We start from the raw sequence: 16,943 nt of genomic DNA, 5'->3' as shown, positions 1-16,943 counted from the left end.
GGCTAGGCTGACGGGAGGGCCCGGCCCACCGGCACAGCAAGGCATGTGCTTCCTGCTGTTCTGTGTGTGTGTTCGGGAAGGGGCGACCTGGATACGACACGCTCCAGACTCGGAAACACACATCCCGGACACGGATGCGTGCGCGCGGACAGCTTGTACGCCTGCCCCCACTGCTGGACTCTGACAGCTGGTCTTCAGCTACTTTTCAGCTACCCTGTGTGAAAGGTCGCGGCCTCACTCACTGAACCCCGGCTTCCCGAGCCGTCTGGGGGCAGGAACGGCTCTCGTCGGCGGCAGTCCTTCATACGCTGACCGTCGCTAACGCGCTCTCCTCCTTGGTCTTACATACACACAGGTATTTTTTTTAAAGATTTTACTCATTCGACAGTGAGCAAAGGAACACAAGCAGGGGTGAGTGGGAGAGGGAGAAGCAGGCTTCCCGCCGAGCAGGAGACCCGTTCTGGGGCTCCATCCCAGGACCCCAAGAGCATGACCCAGGCCAAAGGCAGACGTCATCGACTGAGCCGCCCAAGCGCCCCCCTTTGTTCCGCATTTTGCCATTTCAGGAATAGTTTAAGATTCTGTATTTTTATTTGAATTCAGTAAGTCAGCACACACCGCATTGTTCGTCTCAGAGGTAGAACTCGGGGACTCGGCGGTTGCGCACAACACCCAGTGCTCGTTCCGCCACGAGCCCTCCCGCATGCCATCCCCCCGGCACCCCAGCCCGTTACCCCACCCACCCACCACCCCCTCCAACAACCCTCAGTGTGTTTCCTGTGATTAAGAATCTCACACGGTTCGTCTCCCTGATTTTATTTTTCCTTCCCGTCCTCCGTGTTCCTGTTTTGTTTCTTAAACTCTATGTATAATGAGTGAAATCACAGGACACTGGTCTTTCTCGGACTGATCTCGCTTAGCACGATAGATACCCTCTAGTTCCATCCACACCGATGCACATGGCGAAAGCTCGTTCTTTCTGACGGCTGAGTGATACTCCGTCGTCCACATGAACCACATCTTTATCCGTTCATCTGTCGGTGGACATCTGGGCTCTTCCCGCAGTTTGGCGATTGTGGACATGGCTCCTATGAACGCTGGGGTGCACATGCTCCTTTGGATCCTTACTTTAGGGGCAGCCACTGCTGGCAGAGTCTCCCCGTCCCCGTGGCTCTTCCTGCGAGCCCATGCTTCCCGTCCCTGGAGCCCCTTGCGAAAGGCTAATGATCTGCCCAGGTCTGGCATTTGTGGGGGCTGCTTGTGGCCCTGCTGCCGGGCCCTGTGCCTGCACACCCCCCACCCCGGGAGGCTACACAGCAGCTGCGGTCGGGGGGGCTCCCCACCTTCCGAGCAGGGCTCCATTTCTGCAGCGGGCGCACGCAGTCCGTCTGCACCGTGAGCAAAGAGCCAGCAAGAAGCTCGGCAAACGAGATAAGAATAAAAACCTCCCCGAGTGCCCATCCCTCTGAAGCCTCCAAAGTGCTAACATTGTCTCTGGAAAATATCTGACTGGCCTTTAAGGATAATGGAAGAATTTAAATAAAAATGTATACATGAATGTAAAAAAAAAAAAAAAAAAAAGGATGAGGGTCTAAAAAGCACAAGGTCAAGTGTGTCATTTTCTGGAACGTCCTCAGTCACTGTGATCTGTCACCGCTGACACCGCAGAAGCACACACGGGTCCGTGTTCCACGTTCCTTCTGTGCGCTCTCAGTGCAGATCGCCGTCCCGGGCAGGGTCCTCGCCTGGCCTCGGAGAAGCGCTCGTCCTTGGTTTTTTTTGTTTTTTTTTTTAAGATTTTATTTATTTATTTGACAGACGGAGATCACAAGCAGGCAGAGAGGCAGGCAGAGAGAGAGGAGGAAGCAGGCTCCCCGCTGAGCAGAGAGCCCGATGCGGGGCTCGATCCCAGGACCCTGGGATCATGACCTGAGCCGAAGGCAGCGGCTTAACCCACTGAGCCACCCAGGCGCCCTCGTCCTTGTTTTTAAGACACTGGAAGACTTGCTCATTTTGTACCGACACGGTGGTCTGGGAAATGTGTGACATTTCAGGAGACACCTGGGGGCTCCCCACGAGGACCTCCTCTGAGCGCAAACTCCGAATGCTCCCGGGACTCGAAAACCCAGTCTGCGCGCACACGCCCAGAGCAGGTCTCCCGAAACACACCATCTTCCTGTCGCCCCCCACCCCCAAGTCCCTACAGCACAGGCTCACAAGTGGAAACACTTATAAATGCTCCGGGACTTGTTTCAACATGGTGCCTTTCAATACTTTTCTTTGGGTTTAACCCAACTTGTTACTCACCTAAAGGATACTTTTATTTCTTTTCTTACTTGTACCCTCCTCATCCACACACGTATAAAAGAATTTTTCTGTTCAACATTTCCTCAAATGTGTTTCTTCAATTCAATTTTAAAATCCTTCAATAAAGCAGGTCAAATCCAGGGACAACAAACAGTGCTCTACAGTCTGTGGCACAGAAGCCCACGGAGATTTCCAGCCCGGGCCACGCCTCCACAGAAGGTACCACCAGTTCCTACCCAACCTCCCAGCCCCGCCCAGCCCCTGGCTTCAGACCGGGACCGCGTAGGACTGCGCACAGGAACCCAGGCTCACGACGCTCTCCCTGGCCGGCTCTTCCACTCGCCCTTCCGGGGAGTTGACCTGTGCTCAGCCACCAAAATGCCCCTGATTACCCGGTGCAGCCCTGAAGGGCTAACCAAGAATTAAAGACACATTAGTACCCAGCTGTCTTTCACGGAGGAATCCCCTTTGTGCTGGTTTAGCCTTCCCACGCATTTTTAATTTCTGCTTAGGGCTATGAATTCTTAGGGAGGGAGCCAGCCAATTTTCAGATAAATAAGTGATAAAAGGCTCTTGACAAACACCAAAAACTGAACAAAACAGAGTGCTCACAGGCCATGATGCAAACCCCAAGACGGCAGCCCTGACAGCCTGCTTGGCGTGCAGCACGTGGCTCAGGGACCGTCCACACTTGCGTGGCTGCTGCTGTTCAACCAGACACACAGGCGAGCCTCCCAAGTGGGCGAACAGACACCGGGAGCCGCAGCCCTCGAAGGCTGCAGAAGACTCTGCCACACAACCTGCTGGGGCCACGAGCCCCAGCCCACCCCCCAGCCCGTGGTTTTTCTAAAGCACACAGGCAATCGTAGACTACATCCCAAGCCATCGAACAAAGAAAAATTTTAAGGCTCAAAATCCCAAGAAACGTTTTGATTGTAAGGAGCAGATATCTGGCACACCCCGAGATATTTGAAAACAAGTATTAAATAAAATCTTTAAAGTGTAAAACCTTTGACAGGAATTCCACATTAGACGTATGTGTCTCCATATAAAATGGGTAAGGGGCACTGCCTACAAAGTCACTAGCGGGGAAAAAAAAAAGTCACTAGCAGTGTCCGCCCAGAGTCGTAGTTCGACACCTTCAAGAGACACACAAAACCTCCCAGAACCACAAATCCCAGACTACGTGGCCGAACACGTCTCTGCTCATCCTGAAATCTGGATGGAAGTGACCGCGACCTGCGGCACCCGCCAGCTCACCCGTTCTGTCGCTCCTCGGGAAGGGCACACACTCCTTCCTGCCGCCCTTTGCTGCGCACGCATCTCCGTGTTTCTAAACACAGGAGAGGGCACGTGAGTGCATCCAGATGGTGCAATAAAACATTGTTGAGCGTCGACTCAATGCCGAGCTCCCGCAGCCGGCTTTCCTGGCTGACAAAAGAAACCAGGCGATGTAGGAGGCCCTGGAGGGAGTGGGGGACCCTGAGGGTCAGACCCTGACTGCGCTGATAGCTGGGTTTAAATCCCAGCTTTTCCTCCAATGGTCCACACGACCTGGGATAAAACGCTAGAACCACAGTTTTCAATTGTCCAAATAAGGAACTCAGAAACACAATCTTAATTGTTTAACATTATTTCATTATTTCAACATTTCCAAGATTCTAACCACCCCACTGCTCTTCTCTGACTAAATCTATTTGGGGACTGTGCCCTGTCTCTGGCCTCAGGAACCCACTGCTGGGCTCCCCTCCCGCCCGACAGGTGTGGCCACCCCCATGCGAGATGCCACATTGTACCCTCTGCGATGTGTACCCTCTGCGATGAGCCACGTGGTACCTCCCTTGGCACTAAGTAGATCTCCCCCTCCACTGGCCCGGCCCCCACCTGCCCTGCAGTGCAAGGTCCTCCCCACGTGAGCGACTGCCCGCTAACCAAGCAGACTCACCTCTGCGCCTGTATTTACTCGAATTAAGGGAATACACGCCCAAGGAAAACTAAGAATACCACTTCTGTCCAAGCACCGAAGGGACCATCCCAAGCTCGTGAAGCCTCTGCGTCCCTCACCCCTGCTCCCAGGCTTAAAGACAGCACAGCCGCCCGCAGGGGCGTGGCGCCCCGCAGAAACACTGACCAGAGGCAGACGGACGGAAAGCAGCCAAGACGGGAAGGGAGGCCGACGGCCAAGCCCCCGAGGAGCTGGACAGACAGGAGGACACGAAGAGCTAGCTCCCTGCTCCGGACCCCGCGCGGGCCGTGGCACACGAGACGAAAGACCTCTCTCATCTCAGTCTGCTGTGCTGACAAGGACAGCAAATGCTTCCACTTCGGAGCCTCTCTAAACGGCGCCGCTGTCCCGGGTCCGCGTGGCCCCGAGGCAGAATCTTACCAGCCTTACTTGCGCTGCAGGCCCGTCGGGCCCCGCCGCAGGGAGCTCTGCGCAGGGAAGCCCTCCTGGCACATAGGCTGGCCGCCGCAGGGATGCCGGCGCGTTGCTGGCCGTGGTGGCATGCGCAGCTGTCCGCACAGGACACACGGATGGGGCGCTGAGGCTGCTGGAGACCGTGCGGAAGGCCGCGGAGCAGCATCGTGGCGGGCGGCGGTGGCCTGTCCGGGAAGAGCTGGGGACTCCGCAGACTGCCACTGGGCTCACGGTCTCTCCCACCCCGCGCGGACCTTCGGCCGGAACGGAGTACGTGCTCAGTGAGGAAGAAACTTCTCCGAAGCACGACCTGCCCCTCCGGGTGCCCGCGTGTGTGCGGGCGGCGACCAGAGAGCGGCCGGGCCTGGGGAGGGCTGGCCTGACCTGCGGAGGGAGCCCACCGAGCACTCGCGGGGCTGCCCATCCCCGGCCCGGCCGCACTGCGGCGGGCTCCGCTTCCCTCCGGGGAGCCTGCCGGCCGGGTCCTGCCCACACGACAGGGGCCGCGGCTCACGAGGAGGGAGCCCACGGCTTCCCGAGCTGCACCTCGGCCGCGCGGCCCCGCGACGGCCGGGCCGTGAGCACGTGGAGCCGCGGCCGTACGCAGGCCGGAGGACACATGCCGGGGGACCCAGCTGGATGAGGTCCGCGGAGCCCTCCCGCCCGGAGCAGGGCCAGGGCCGACCCTCCGTGGGGACAGGGCTGCAGCCGGACGCACGCTGCAGACGCGTGAGGGTCCCTTGGGGTCGCGTGTCACAGTGGGGTGACGCTGGGGGCGCAGCAGCCGTGTCTGTGCTGCACATCCTCAAAGCGGCCTTGTGACGGCCTTTAGCTTACCTTCGCGGCCACCGGAGACTAACCCGCAGACTGGGGAGGGGCAGAAGGTGCAGGTTCTTCGCCTGGGATCGGGAGCCCCCAGGTGCAGGTGCTGCTCCCTGACCAGGGAAGCGGCGTGGCGGGGCGTGGATCCCGTCTCCCTTGCTCAGCCCTCTCCCCAGAGGCTGACACCCCCTTCTAGGATTTTCTGTGCATATCCAGGGATATAGGCCATAGCTCCATTTGGAGAGCATCCCACACGATTCTGCACTTTCCTATTTACTGAGCCTTGACAGGACCCTTCTTCCATGGTTCTACCTTGTTCTTGATGGCTACGCTCTAGGGCGCCTGCGTGGCTCAATTGGTCAAGCACAGTCTGCCTTCAGCTCGGGTTAGGTCATGAGCTCCGGGGTCCTGGGATCGACCCCATCCATGTCAGGCTCCCTGCTCAGCAGAGAGCCTGCTTCTCCCTCTGCCCTGCCCCACTGCTCCTCTCTGGCTCCCCCAAATGAATAAAAAATCTTTTTAAGGGCCGCCTGGGTGGCTCAGTGGGTTAAGCCTCTGCCTTCGGCTCAGGTCATGGTCTCAGGGTCCTGGGATCGAGCCCCACATCGGGCTCTCTGGTCAGCCGGGAGCCTGCTTCCCCCTCTCTGTGCCTGCCTCTCTGCCTACTTGTGTGTCTGTCTGTCAAATAAATAAATAAAATCTTTAAAAAAAAAAAAAAGTAGATATGTTTTGTCACTCTCAACTTTTTTTAAAAAAAGATTTTATTTAAGAGCAAGCGAGGGAGTGGGCAGGGGAGGAGCAGAGGGAGAGGGAGAGACAAGCTCCAGTAGACCGCGCTGCGCACAGAGCCCAACGTGGGGCTGGATCCCAGAACGCAGAGATCATGACCCGAGCCCAAACCAAGAGTCGGACGTTCAACTGACTGAGCCACCCAGGCGCCCCCAGAAACTTTTTTTTTTAAAGGTTTTATTTGAGAGGTAGGGAAAGGGAGAAGCAGGCTCCCCATGTAGCAGAGAGCCCGATGTGGGGCTCGATCTCAGGACCCAGAGAGCATGACCTGAGCCGAAGGCAGACACCCAACCATCTGAGCCACTGAGTGCCCCCAGAAACTCTTTTTTTTAACAAAAGGAAAAGAACTCAAAAGCAAAAGAGATGATAAAGCAGGCCGCCTGCTCAGAGCAGTGTTGGGTAGAGCATGTGTGAGGCCCCGTGTGTGAGGCCCCACCTGACCTTCCTCCCAACGGGGAGCACCAGGTCACAGGAGGACAGGGCGGCGGGGGCAGCGGTGTCCACACAGACCAGGTAATCCTCCGTCTCCACAGGGAGCGTGCGGCTTTCCCTGAGAACCAACCCACACGCTCCACTCCCCCCACGGCGGGGGTCAGTCAGGAGAATCAAGCCCGGCCTCCAACCCTGCATGCCTTCCCACGGTGTTTTCTTCACACAAATCAAACAAAACTAGCATCTTATTTTAACTTGAATACTAGTTTTGTACAAAAGAGAAAATGAAAAAGCATAGAAAAAGGTCATTTTATTATACCTTTTGTTTGGTGGGATATCAGTGCCCTTTTTAAAACCCTACTATTCAAGTACAAACGGGTATGTTTACAAAGTATTTACAATTTCAGTCTTCTTCCTTTATATTTGAAACCTGACAGCCGTGTGGTGACACAGGGGACAGAAAGTGGTGAAGACTGCCTGCAGGCGAGCCCCGCCTCCGGGGCATCACGCAGAAGAGCCCCGGGCCAGCCTCGATCAGAGCGGCAGCTGCCCACGATGCGCCAGAGGAGGGAGCCGGACAATGCTCCCGCGGTGCGCCTGACCACCAGCCCCGCATGCTATCCTGGCCAGGGCGCTGGTTCTTGGGCCATGCGGGAGTTTGCGGGCAGAACCACCCCACACTCGCGTGGAGCTCAGAAAGGACAGTGGACCCCTGACAGCAGAAGACGGAGAGAACCACACCCGGGGAGGAGGAGGTTTCCTGGAGCAGCTGGTGAAGCCGGGGGCCCCTGGTGCATCTAAGTCGGACAAAAGCCAACCGTCTGCCCTGGGTCCCACGTAAGCAGCCAGGGAAGGACGCGGCCTCGCACACGAGGGCCGCTCATTCACACACTGAGGCAGGCAGGAGCCCAGGCCACAAACGCTGGCGCGCTGGCTCACTTCTGTCCCAGCAGACGGCCCGAGCAGGGTGCGCCAAAGCGGGTGCAAACAGATCCTCTTCCTCCTCCGGGCCAACTGCCAGCGGCCCCAGAAGTGGGGGGCCAGGTGCACCGCGCACACAAATCACGCTGCACCTCTGCACATCGGGGTAGGAGCACAGAAGTCCCCGGCACGCTGTCCTCTCCTGGCAGCACGGGCCACGCCAGAGGGTGGTGGTGAGAACACACCTCGCAGCACTGCCTCCACACAGTGGAGCAACTATCATGTTAAGTCCCTTCCATTTTTTTCAAAACTTGATTTTTACCTTTCTCCAAATTTCTCACCCAGAGCTCAGTAATGAGCTGCCCAGTTGCTTCAGTAGATGCTGCCATGTTACCATCCACGTAAATCGATGGGAAACCAAAACTACGGTCCGCGTTCCTTCGTGCCACTCAAAGCGGAACACGGGGGAGGACAGAGAAAAGGAGCAGGGAGACTCCCTCAGAAGGCCCACACACAGCCCACAGGACCTGGGTTTCTGGACCCACAGCAGAAGAGAGCCACGGAGCCAGCACACAGAGCGGGGAGCCCGATGTGCGCCTGGGCCTGGGAGACAGCGTCCAGGTAAGCAGACGTCATCGGCCAAACGCGCCCACTGCCAACACTTACACTAGCTCACTGCAGTGAAAAAGTAAAACAGAAGCAAACACGGGGCCTCCTCTTTGTCCCTCAAGTGCGTCCCCAAATACTGCATAGAAGGTCCTCTGCTTTGCACGGACCCACAAGGGAGTGCATCTGCTCCCGGGCGCGACGCCGGCGTCACGAGAAACAGAAGTCTGGCTCATCAGCCCGCGAGGAAGCACTCACGACGCCCATGTCTGTCGGGGACCCTGCACAGTCCGCGGAGGCTGCTCACTGTCCGCAGGTCCCGCCTGGGCTGGGCGGGAGAGCGATGGGGTGGGCGTCCGACCCTCACACAGCAGTCCAGGCCCCACAGCCCGAGATGGGAGCCTCACGGAGTTCGCCGGAGCCACTCCCGGGTTCCGTCCACACACGCGCTTCGTCCGCCAGCTGGGAGTGTCCTGGATGTGCTGTAAGGACACCCGTGGCACCGCGGGCGGGCCCGACGTGAGCCCCACTGGCTGCTCTTTGGAATGAAAATTCAGTCGGGGACGGTGAGCCTTCACATGGCCGGAAGAGGTCATGAATGACCTGGAAACACCTCAGAGGAGGGAAAGAGAAAACCACACTGGCCGCCTCGGACCGGAGATGACCTCCTCAGCCGACCTCTCTCCTCTCCAAGGACCAGAATGCGCGTTCAGGTAGGAGTACAGAACCAAGCAGAGGCGGATGCTGTCCAAGACCAGGTTTCAGGTTCAAGAGCTCTCCTCTACGACTCACTGCCCCTCCGCGTGGCCCCGTGCAGAACACCGCACACACACGAGACCTGGCACTACCGCTCTGCAGAGACGGGAAGCTGAAGGTGCCAGCAGCACCTCCACCGTCGGTCCCCGGACATGGACACGGGGGCACGGGCCACGGCTCCCCGCTCCCCGCAGTGTTGGACGCAGGAGAGTAAAACGATGACACTACTTTGTTTCCGTTATAACCTCCCCGGGGCCAAACACCTCCAACGACACCGTTCCACGGTTCAACAATAAATAACGTGCCTGCTCTTGACTCGGCGGCGGAGTGCCCGGCGGCCCGCCCGCCGCTGTGACTAGGGGCACGGGGGCTTGGCGGGCGTCTTCAGCCGGACGGCAGGGACTCGCATCTGCAGCTTGGGCTGCTGGCCGGGGCTGTCGGAGCTGGCCGGCACCTGGGCGGGGGCGGCGACACCGGGGTTCTGCAGCTGGCCCGCCGCCGTCGGCACCACCTGCTGCTGCATGAGCTTCTGCTGCACCACCTGCGCGGTCGCCGTCACCGTGGGGATCATCTGCACCTGCTGCCCGGCCGCTGTCGCCTGAGTCAGGGTCACAGTCTGCGGGGAGGCCTGAGCCGAACGGTCAGAAAACACACGGCCTAGTAACACGGCCGACTAAACGTTCTTGAGGGGTGGGGGTGGGGGTTCAGAAGCTTCCTCAGCACAAGCGCTTCTGTGAGATGGGGGAACCACGTGATGTATCACGGTACGACCTCTGGTTTCCGACCACACAGAAGCAGGAAAGAGCCACTGAATGAAATCACTGCTGCTTTTGGGCAAAGGCTGACGGCTGGGGCCTGGGGGCGGCATTTGGCTTCTAGTGCATTTGGTGCCTTGGAATCTACATGCCATGGGACTTTGAACAAAATGATGTTTTGTTCAAAGGTGCTGCTTTACACAGCTACATTTTGCAGCAGTACATAAAAGGGCAGGAGCCTGACGGTTTGGCGACAACAGTCACTGCTGTCCCCAGTAGTACTGACACTTCCAGGACCAAAGTCACCACAAACAGACTGTTTTGTGTTTCCCTAAAACTAAGGCATGGGGGCTTCGGCTCAGAGGACGTGTCTGAAATCGCCAGCCGAAGGAGAGGTCCCACAGATCCCCACGGGCTCCTTTCGGACACCTGGCACTGAGTTTGAACTGGCTGCTCAGCTTGTGTCCTGCCAGCCTAAAGACTAAGAGCTGTCCCCAAATTAATCTTTCCTGAGTTAAGAACATCAAAAGTGCCTCTCTGATAGTTAGTCTTCTACTTTCTCAGAGTGAAAACCAAAAACCCCCGAGGGGAAGTGTGAAGGTTACCGAAAAGCCCGTGTGGGACTCCCGGGAGGGCTGTGCGTCTGCACGTCCTACCTGCTGGGAAGCAGAGGCCACCTGCTGGATGCCGGCCACGGGTGTCTGCTGCTGGACCACTTGAGGGAGTTTGGCAACCTGTGAGAAACAAAACAAGCCAAATGCAGAATTTACGTGAACGTGTGCACAAGCAGACTGCCCCCTCTCCTTCCTTCTCAGTTCTTAATACAAACGCAGGAACAGACCAGGGGCCAGAAGCCACCCCAGAGCAATTCTCCGTTTGCTGGCCGGAGCCCCTCGGCGCCCGTTCCTGCGGAGGAGCGCCCGCCTCCCTCGTCTGCAGGCAGCGGGGACCGGCCGCTCGCCTGCTCGCATCCTTCAGTCACGGCTTCTCCTTCACCAGCAACCGCTCCGGGTTTATGTGAGAGAACTACACTGAGGATGGAGTGACCCAGACTGACTCACGACAGTCCCCTCTTCAAGTCTGGGCACCGTTCCAGGAAGGCACCCTCCCCAAGAAATGATCTGGACCAACCGGGGTTCAGCCCCGTTCGACACGTGCCAACGTCTCCGGGCAGTTAGCGTATCACCTTGCGGTGTTTTCCTCCAGCATGACGACGCGATCCTCACTCCCGACAAACCTCTCCACCCTACACCACCTGGTGCACGCGTCATACCACGCATGCATGGCTGCCTCAACACGGCGAGACGATTCAGGCCCGCGTCTACCCTGTCGGGGTGTCAGGCCAGAGAAGCACAACAGGTCCTGAGCAGCCAGCTGCTGGGGGCCGGATACCCCCACCGGGTCTCTAACCGGTAGGACAGGGTGGAAGTAAGGCTGTCCGAGACAGTTCTGCAGGGAACGTGAATGACACGACATACTTGTGGCAGACTCCGAGGCAGTGCTGGCTCCCACTGTAAAACCTGAAACCACCGGAAAGCACTTTCGAGTTCACTATAACTCAAATAAAAGTTATAAACAGGATCTGCTAAGACAAAAAGAGCCCGTGCCTGGAAGCTGTCGGCGCTGGTAGGAAAGCAAGACTCGGGGAGCAGGAGCAGGACGCCCCTGCACAGGGTGGGCCAGCACGGCCACCCACAGAGGGAACTCCCAGTTCCAGAGCCAAGCGGAGGCAGGAATCCAGAGCAAGGAGCCGAGGCGCGGCAGACCAGAGGCCAAGTCCAAACTCGGGCAGGACCGCTCACCGGCCCTGCAGCTGTGCCCGTCACCCAGAGGGGTCTGCGAGGAAGTCAGCTGCCTGAGGCCCTGAGCTGCGGTGGGAGAGGACACAGGCTCAGAACCGAAATGACGCTGCCTGAGACACACCCACCCTCATGCCACAGCCGACGTGGCCCTGGCAGTGCCCACGGGCACCCAGGAGGAGTCAGCCTTCAACCCAGACCTCAAAGCAATCCTAAGACAGGCTTCAAGGAGAACTAGTTCCCGAGAAAATAACTACTACAAATATAAACACAGTTCCTGAGACAGCAGCAAAGACCCAAACTCCTTAATGTAAACGTAGCTAATAGGTGGGAATCTATTTAAAAAAGCAAAAATGGGAAAAAAATAGGAGAAACAGATGAATGCAAAGGCAGAGTGGGAGACGTCAATGCAGGCCTGTCAGTGACGGACATGGAAGGACCCAGGAGTAACCGAGTAGTAACCAGACGACCGGACAACGGCACAGGCACCATCATAAAGCAAGTCTCACACCTCCCACTGTGTTACAGAATCGGTGAGGGACGGGGTCCAGCCGCTGTGGGCCTGGCACGGGGGTGGGGGGCTGCTGCCCCTGAGCTGGAGAAGTTCAGGTGCACACAGGAGTGGGATGACGCACCCAAGAGGTCATCACGCAGCTTCAGGGACCTGTCCAAAGGCAGGCAGGACTGAGAGTCTGCAACGGGACTAGCCGTTGGCCGCAGCTGTGAACCTGGGGTCAGAGGCCCAGAGACGGACTGAGGCCTTGAGACTGGGGAAGACAAAACCACCATAACAAAGAACGAAATCTTTCAGCAAACTACGTGAAAATTCTGACTCTACTGAAAGGTGATTTCCAAGCTCAGACCTTGCAAAACAATCACATGAACAGGGACACAGCTGAACTTCCCTAGATACCACCAGCCAGGGAGGCTGTGGCCCTAGCCCGCATGGCAAAGCGGAAGAACCGGGCCAGGGAAGAGGACAATGCCACCACCACTTGGCATGGGCCACCTGCCCGGGAACAAAGGAAGTGCCAGAGGCCACAGATGACTCTCCAAGAACAGGGCTCGATCAAAGCAGCAAGATTCTAAAGTCAAGGTGCCAAAAGAAAGGCACAGACGGAAAACAGATACCCAGTAACACACCATTACAGTAGCATCAAAAAACACCAATCACCCAGGAACAAATCCAATCCAAGCGGTTAGACTGTCCTGGAAAAAATTCAGAAAACCCAAAGGGCACTGAAAGGACCAGACAGCAAAATATGCATTGTGTGGGTGAGTCTATGGTCGAAATGGCAAAGACATCGCTTTCCCGCTTAATGTCACCTAAAAAGTGAAGGTGGCTCCGCGCCCTGCAGACTAGCACACGTACTGCCGCAGCAATGTGCGCACACTCAATCCCACTGGAGTCACAAGAGCTCTGCCTGTGCTGAGTGAGCTTAGCACACAGACCTGGAACTACCAGGAAGGTGAGGAGGGCCATGGACAGCAGCACGTTCTCAATAGGAGGACATGGTCTGCCGCTGGGGGCCAAGGCTCACCGCGTGGCCACAGGGACGGCCACACAGGGACCGCAACGCCGAAGAGCGCTCCACGCACAACCACGCACGATCTATGCCGGAGTCGCACTATGGATCAGAAGGAAAACGGTGCTGAAAACAACAGGTATTCTAATGGGAAAAGTGAACTGAATTCCTAGTCTTATATTGTCTGGAAAAGCCCATTCCAGGAAGATGAGAAACCTCAGCACCAAAGAAAAATTACAGTGTTTTTAGAACATGATAAGAAAGTAACACCATGACCTCTGGGAAGACATTCTTAGGACACAAAAGCACCACTCAGAAACAGAAAAACTGGTCACTGCAACATGCTGAAACTAAGAACTCCTGCTCCTGCGAAGACACCACAGAGTTAAGTGTGAAAATGAGTCACAAACTGGGAGCAGCCAGTGAGCGGGACAGAGACCTGAAGGCTCCCAGAGGAAGGGAACAGCGCCAGGACGACACATAGCTGGCACTTGGCAGAAGGGAGCCCTGACCATCAAGATTCAGGAATGGCAGAACTGCGGGGCTCGGCAGGAGACGCAGGAGCAAGGCGAGGCTGAGCGGAGGCTCGCAGGGCTGGGACCGCTGCAGTAACCTGACAGACACGCACACACTCACAGCACAGCTCCCCCACCCCAGGCAGCCAGGTGCGATGCCCACATTCAGGAAACAGTCACTGCTGCTGAAAGGTCGGTCGTCTGTAAGTGTCCGCAGGCCAGGAGCAAGGCCCAGAGCAGCCCCCTCGGCCATCGGCAGCCGAGCAATGGAATGTCAACTCACTAAATTGGGGAGGACCCCCCAAGACGTGAAGGACAACCCCCAGAGTGTGACCCCAGCATGGCCCCCAAGCCATACTCCATGACCCCAGAGGTGGAAAAGCCAGCGAGGAATGTCAGGGGCCAGCCACCTCTGTCCTCGCTCTCCAGAGCCTGTACGCCGACCACTCACTCTCCAGGGCACCTGCTGTCCCGCAAGCCGCCTCGCGCTCGACTCATGCTCACCTGGATCTGGGTCTGCACCTGCTGCGTCCCAGCCAGTTTCTGGGCCTGGGAGATGGGTGTGGTAAGGAACTGCGTTTTAAGGGCTGGCTGGGTGGCATAGGTGACCTTCTGCGGTTGGCCCTGAGCAGCAATCTGCTGTGCGGCGATCTGAAGGAGAGAAGACCGCCCAGGTTAGAACCAGGCCAGGCTGTGTCCTCTTCTTGGAGTGCCAGGGCCTCCCCTGGGCCCCCACTGCCCCAAGAGCCACAGTATGACCACTCCACGCTCCCAGAATGCCTGCCCTCCGCCCAGTCCTGCAGCTGCCTGGCCGGCACGCCCGGCACCCCCCGCCTGGAAGTTCCCCGCCGAGACCAGGCCGGGGTTCATCTTCACGTCCTCTGTCTGCTCTTCACGTGAGTGAACGTCTCTTTCCTGAATCTGACTTGAATATTCGGGCACATACTCTAAAATACTGACCACAAAGGATAACAAACCTATAAGCACCGTCCCTGCATGATTAATTTCTAAGTTTTCTCTGCCAGAAGAACGGGACTCCTACTCCGAAGACTAAGCATACACACGGCGTATGTTTTACAAAGCCAGTTACACACACTTATTTTTCTAATTTCTCAGAACTTTTCTTTCAAATCCCGTGAACACCAGACCAAGGCTGTAGCAACCTCTCGCTCAGCAGTGAGCTAAGCCCACTGGATTACCCTGGCCCACCCGGCAGTGTCCCTGTCCTCCTGTCACCAGAGCCCATCGCGGGTCCCAACGTGAGAGCTGCCCTGTAGCCGAGCCCAAGGACAGCTGGAGAGGACTGGGGAGGGGACTGAGTGCTCTCCCTCCCGAACTGTCCCCCAGCAGGGAAGAAGGCAGCGCCCAGAAGTGGGTGTGCTGACTCTCTCCATCAGAGAAGACCCCAGGCCACAGCTCTCCCCGGAAGGCAGGAGGAGGCTGTCTGAAGGGCACACGTCCAGCACAGTGGGCTGCTGCTGGGACAGCTCCTTCCTGGGGCCCAGCCCACACTGCTCTACCAACGTCCCACTGCCTCTGCCCTCACCGGTGCGGCCCTCCTGGCTGCTGGGCCCTCCTAGCTCGTCACCTCACCCTGGGCTGCTGAGGACCGCTCAACTTCCGATTCCCTGCTGTCCCCACAAACTGCAGCCTGCGTCAGGGACGGGCAGGATCTCGGCCCCCGCCAAATCGGGGCTCGGTCAGCTCCGTGACTCCAGGTGAGTCGCTTCCTGTCTCTGATCCTCTTTCCTCAAAGTGACATGCAGCCCTGCTCTGAGCACAGGCACCAGCAGCCCGGAGAGCTGCGAGCTCACACGGGGAGCACCTCGGGCTGGGCACCCGACCCCGGTTCCAAAAGCAGGAGGGACAATGGCCGGTGCGAGCACGGAAAACGCGCACCTGCACCCGGGGCCGCACGCTGCCGGAGCACACAGAGCAGAGTGGGGGCTCTGCTCCTGGAGGTCAGCACAGCGCCTGCCCAGGGCACAGCCTCGACATGCTGGCCTACCAACAGCTCCGCCCGGGCCCTGCCTCTGCTCAGAGCCCACTCCCAAACGTCTGAGTCAGGGAGACGCTGAGAGCACTCCTTCAGGCCCGGCAAGCACACACGAGGCAAGGACGCGGTCCTATCTCTCTGCACACTGGGAGCCCCAGCAGTCACGCACCAAGAGCTACACCCGCACCCCTGGGCCTCTCGGGCCCAACCCAGCCACGCGATTCCACGGCCGGCTTCACGGCTCCCCACCGGTTCCCGTCACCACCGCCCCCTTGCAGGGCCTTGTGGCAGCTCCCACCCCGAGACCTCAGGGCACAGGTCTTCTGTGTGTGGCGCCGGGAAGCCAGGAGAGGCCCTTGCCGGCCTTCCTGCTGTCTGTGCGCTCTGTGCCCAGCGCGCAGCCAGGACGACAGGAGACCGCCCAGGGAGCCGGTACCTTCTGCTGGACGGCCGCGGGGCCCGGGGCCGCCTGGGGCTGGATGGCTTTCTGCTGCTGCACGGCCTGCTGCTTCAGCTTCAGCAGCTGCTGTACATGCACGGGCTGCGCCACGACGGTCTGTCCTGTGAACAGCGACGAAGACTTCAGTCACGGTGCTCCGTGGGGACAAGGGTCTCACGACCTCCCTGAAGCTCCATGTCCCAGAACCGCTGAGCTACTCCCACTGACAGCTTTCGTACGAAAAGCCGCACGCGGAAACTAGGCCAACACAAGACATCCGGACCGCGGCAATCCTGAAGGTATCTGTGGGCCCGCAAGGACATTCAAATAAAGGTGTGGGGAGTTCCGAATGGTAACTGGTTAGGGCAAGGGCCGCAGTTTGTCCTGGGGCACCTCTGAGAGGCACTCTGGCCAGACGGTGCCGGACATGCTCGAAATGGGCGTCCGCACAGAAGCCAGCAGGAGACCTGTCGCCCCACTCTGGCTCTCTTTGGCAGGACAAGGGTGGAGGGGGAGAGGCTGCCCACGAGGTACCTGCGGCTTTCTGCGGCTGTCCGATGGCCACGCTGATCCCGGCGACGTTCATGGGCAGGGTCGTCACACCTGGCGAGGAGACCACGGCCGCCGGCACGGACACCACGGGAGGCTTGGCCAGTGCCACCTGCGCGGGCTGGGGCGCCTGAGCCTGCATCTGCCCTTGCGCCTGCAGCTGCGAAGGGGGAACCCGGGTCTAAACAGTGAAAACGGGAGAGTCCAAAGATATTCGGGATGCCGTGTGTCTGTGTCTTTGCAAGCACTTCCCCCGAGAGCTCACGCGGATCAAGAGGACAGACCCACAAAGGTGGGAAGTGGTCGTCAGCT

At 58.3% G+C, this 16,943-nt stretch overlaps 1 protein-coding gene and 1 long non-coding RNA gene across 18 annotated transcripts in view; both read right to left on the bottom strand.

Annotated features, from left to right (window-relative positions):
- Positions 1 to 2,323: 2,323 nt before the first annotated feature.
- On the bottom strand, positions 2,324 to 5,253 carry LOC116572363. The gene is made up of 2 exons (XR_004278274.1): positions 3,568 to 5,253; positions 2,324 to 2,710 (listed from the first exon to the last, which is right to left on the bottom strand). It is a non-coding gene; the product is annotated as an uncharacterized LOC116572363 (long non-coding RNA).
- A 1,806-nt stretch (positions 5,254 to 7,059) lies between these two features.
- The window catches only part of EP400 (E1A binding protein p400), a 98,193-nt gene continuing 88,309 nt past the window's right edge, over positions 7,060 to 16,943 (bottom strand). For 16 of the 17 annotated variants that reach the window (XM_032311299.1, XM_032311312.1, XM_032311302.1 and 13 more), the window contains 5 exons: positions 16,617 to 16,812; positions 16,080 to 16,204; positions 14,152 to 14,298; positions 10,464 to 10,541; positions 7,060 to 9,680 (listed from right to left, as the gene is read on the bottom strand). In XM_032311299.1, coding sequence (XP_032167190.1) covers positions 9,408 to 9,680; positions 10,464 to 10,541; positions 14,152 to 14,298; positions 16,080 to 16,204; positions 16,617 to 16,812 — 819 coding nt within the window. In that variant the 3' untranslated portion in view covers positions 7,060 to 9,407. The remainder of the gene's footprint in view (positions 9,681 to 10,463; positions 10,542 to 14,151; positions 14,299 to 16,079; positions 16,205 to 16,616; positions 16,813 to 16,943) is intronic. The other variant, XM_032311305.1, reaches the window with a different exon arrangement.

This window comes from Mustela erminea, chromosome 13, assembly GCF_009829155.1.
Source record: "Mustela erminea isolate mMusErm1 chromosome 13, mMusErm1.Pri, whole genome shotgun sequence".
Lineage (NCBI taxonomy): Eukaryota > Metazoa > Chordata > Mammalia > Carnivora > Mustelidae > Mustela > Mustela erminea.
This window is presented reverse-complemented; position numbering and strand designations above follow the sequence as displayed.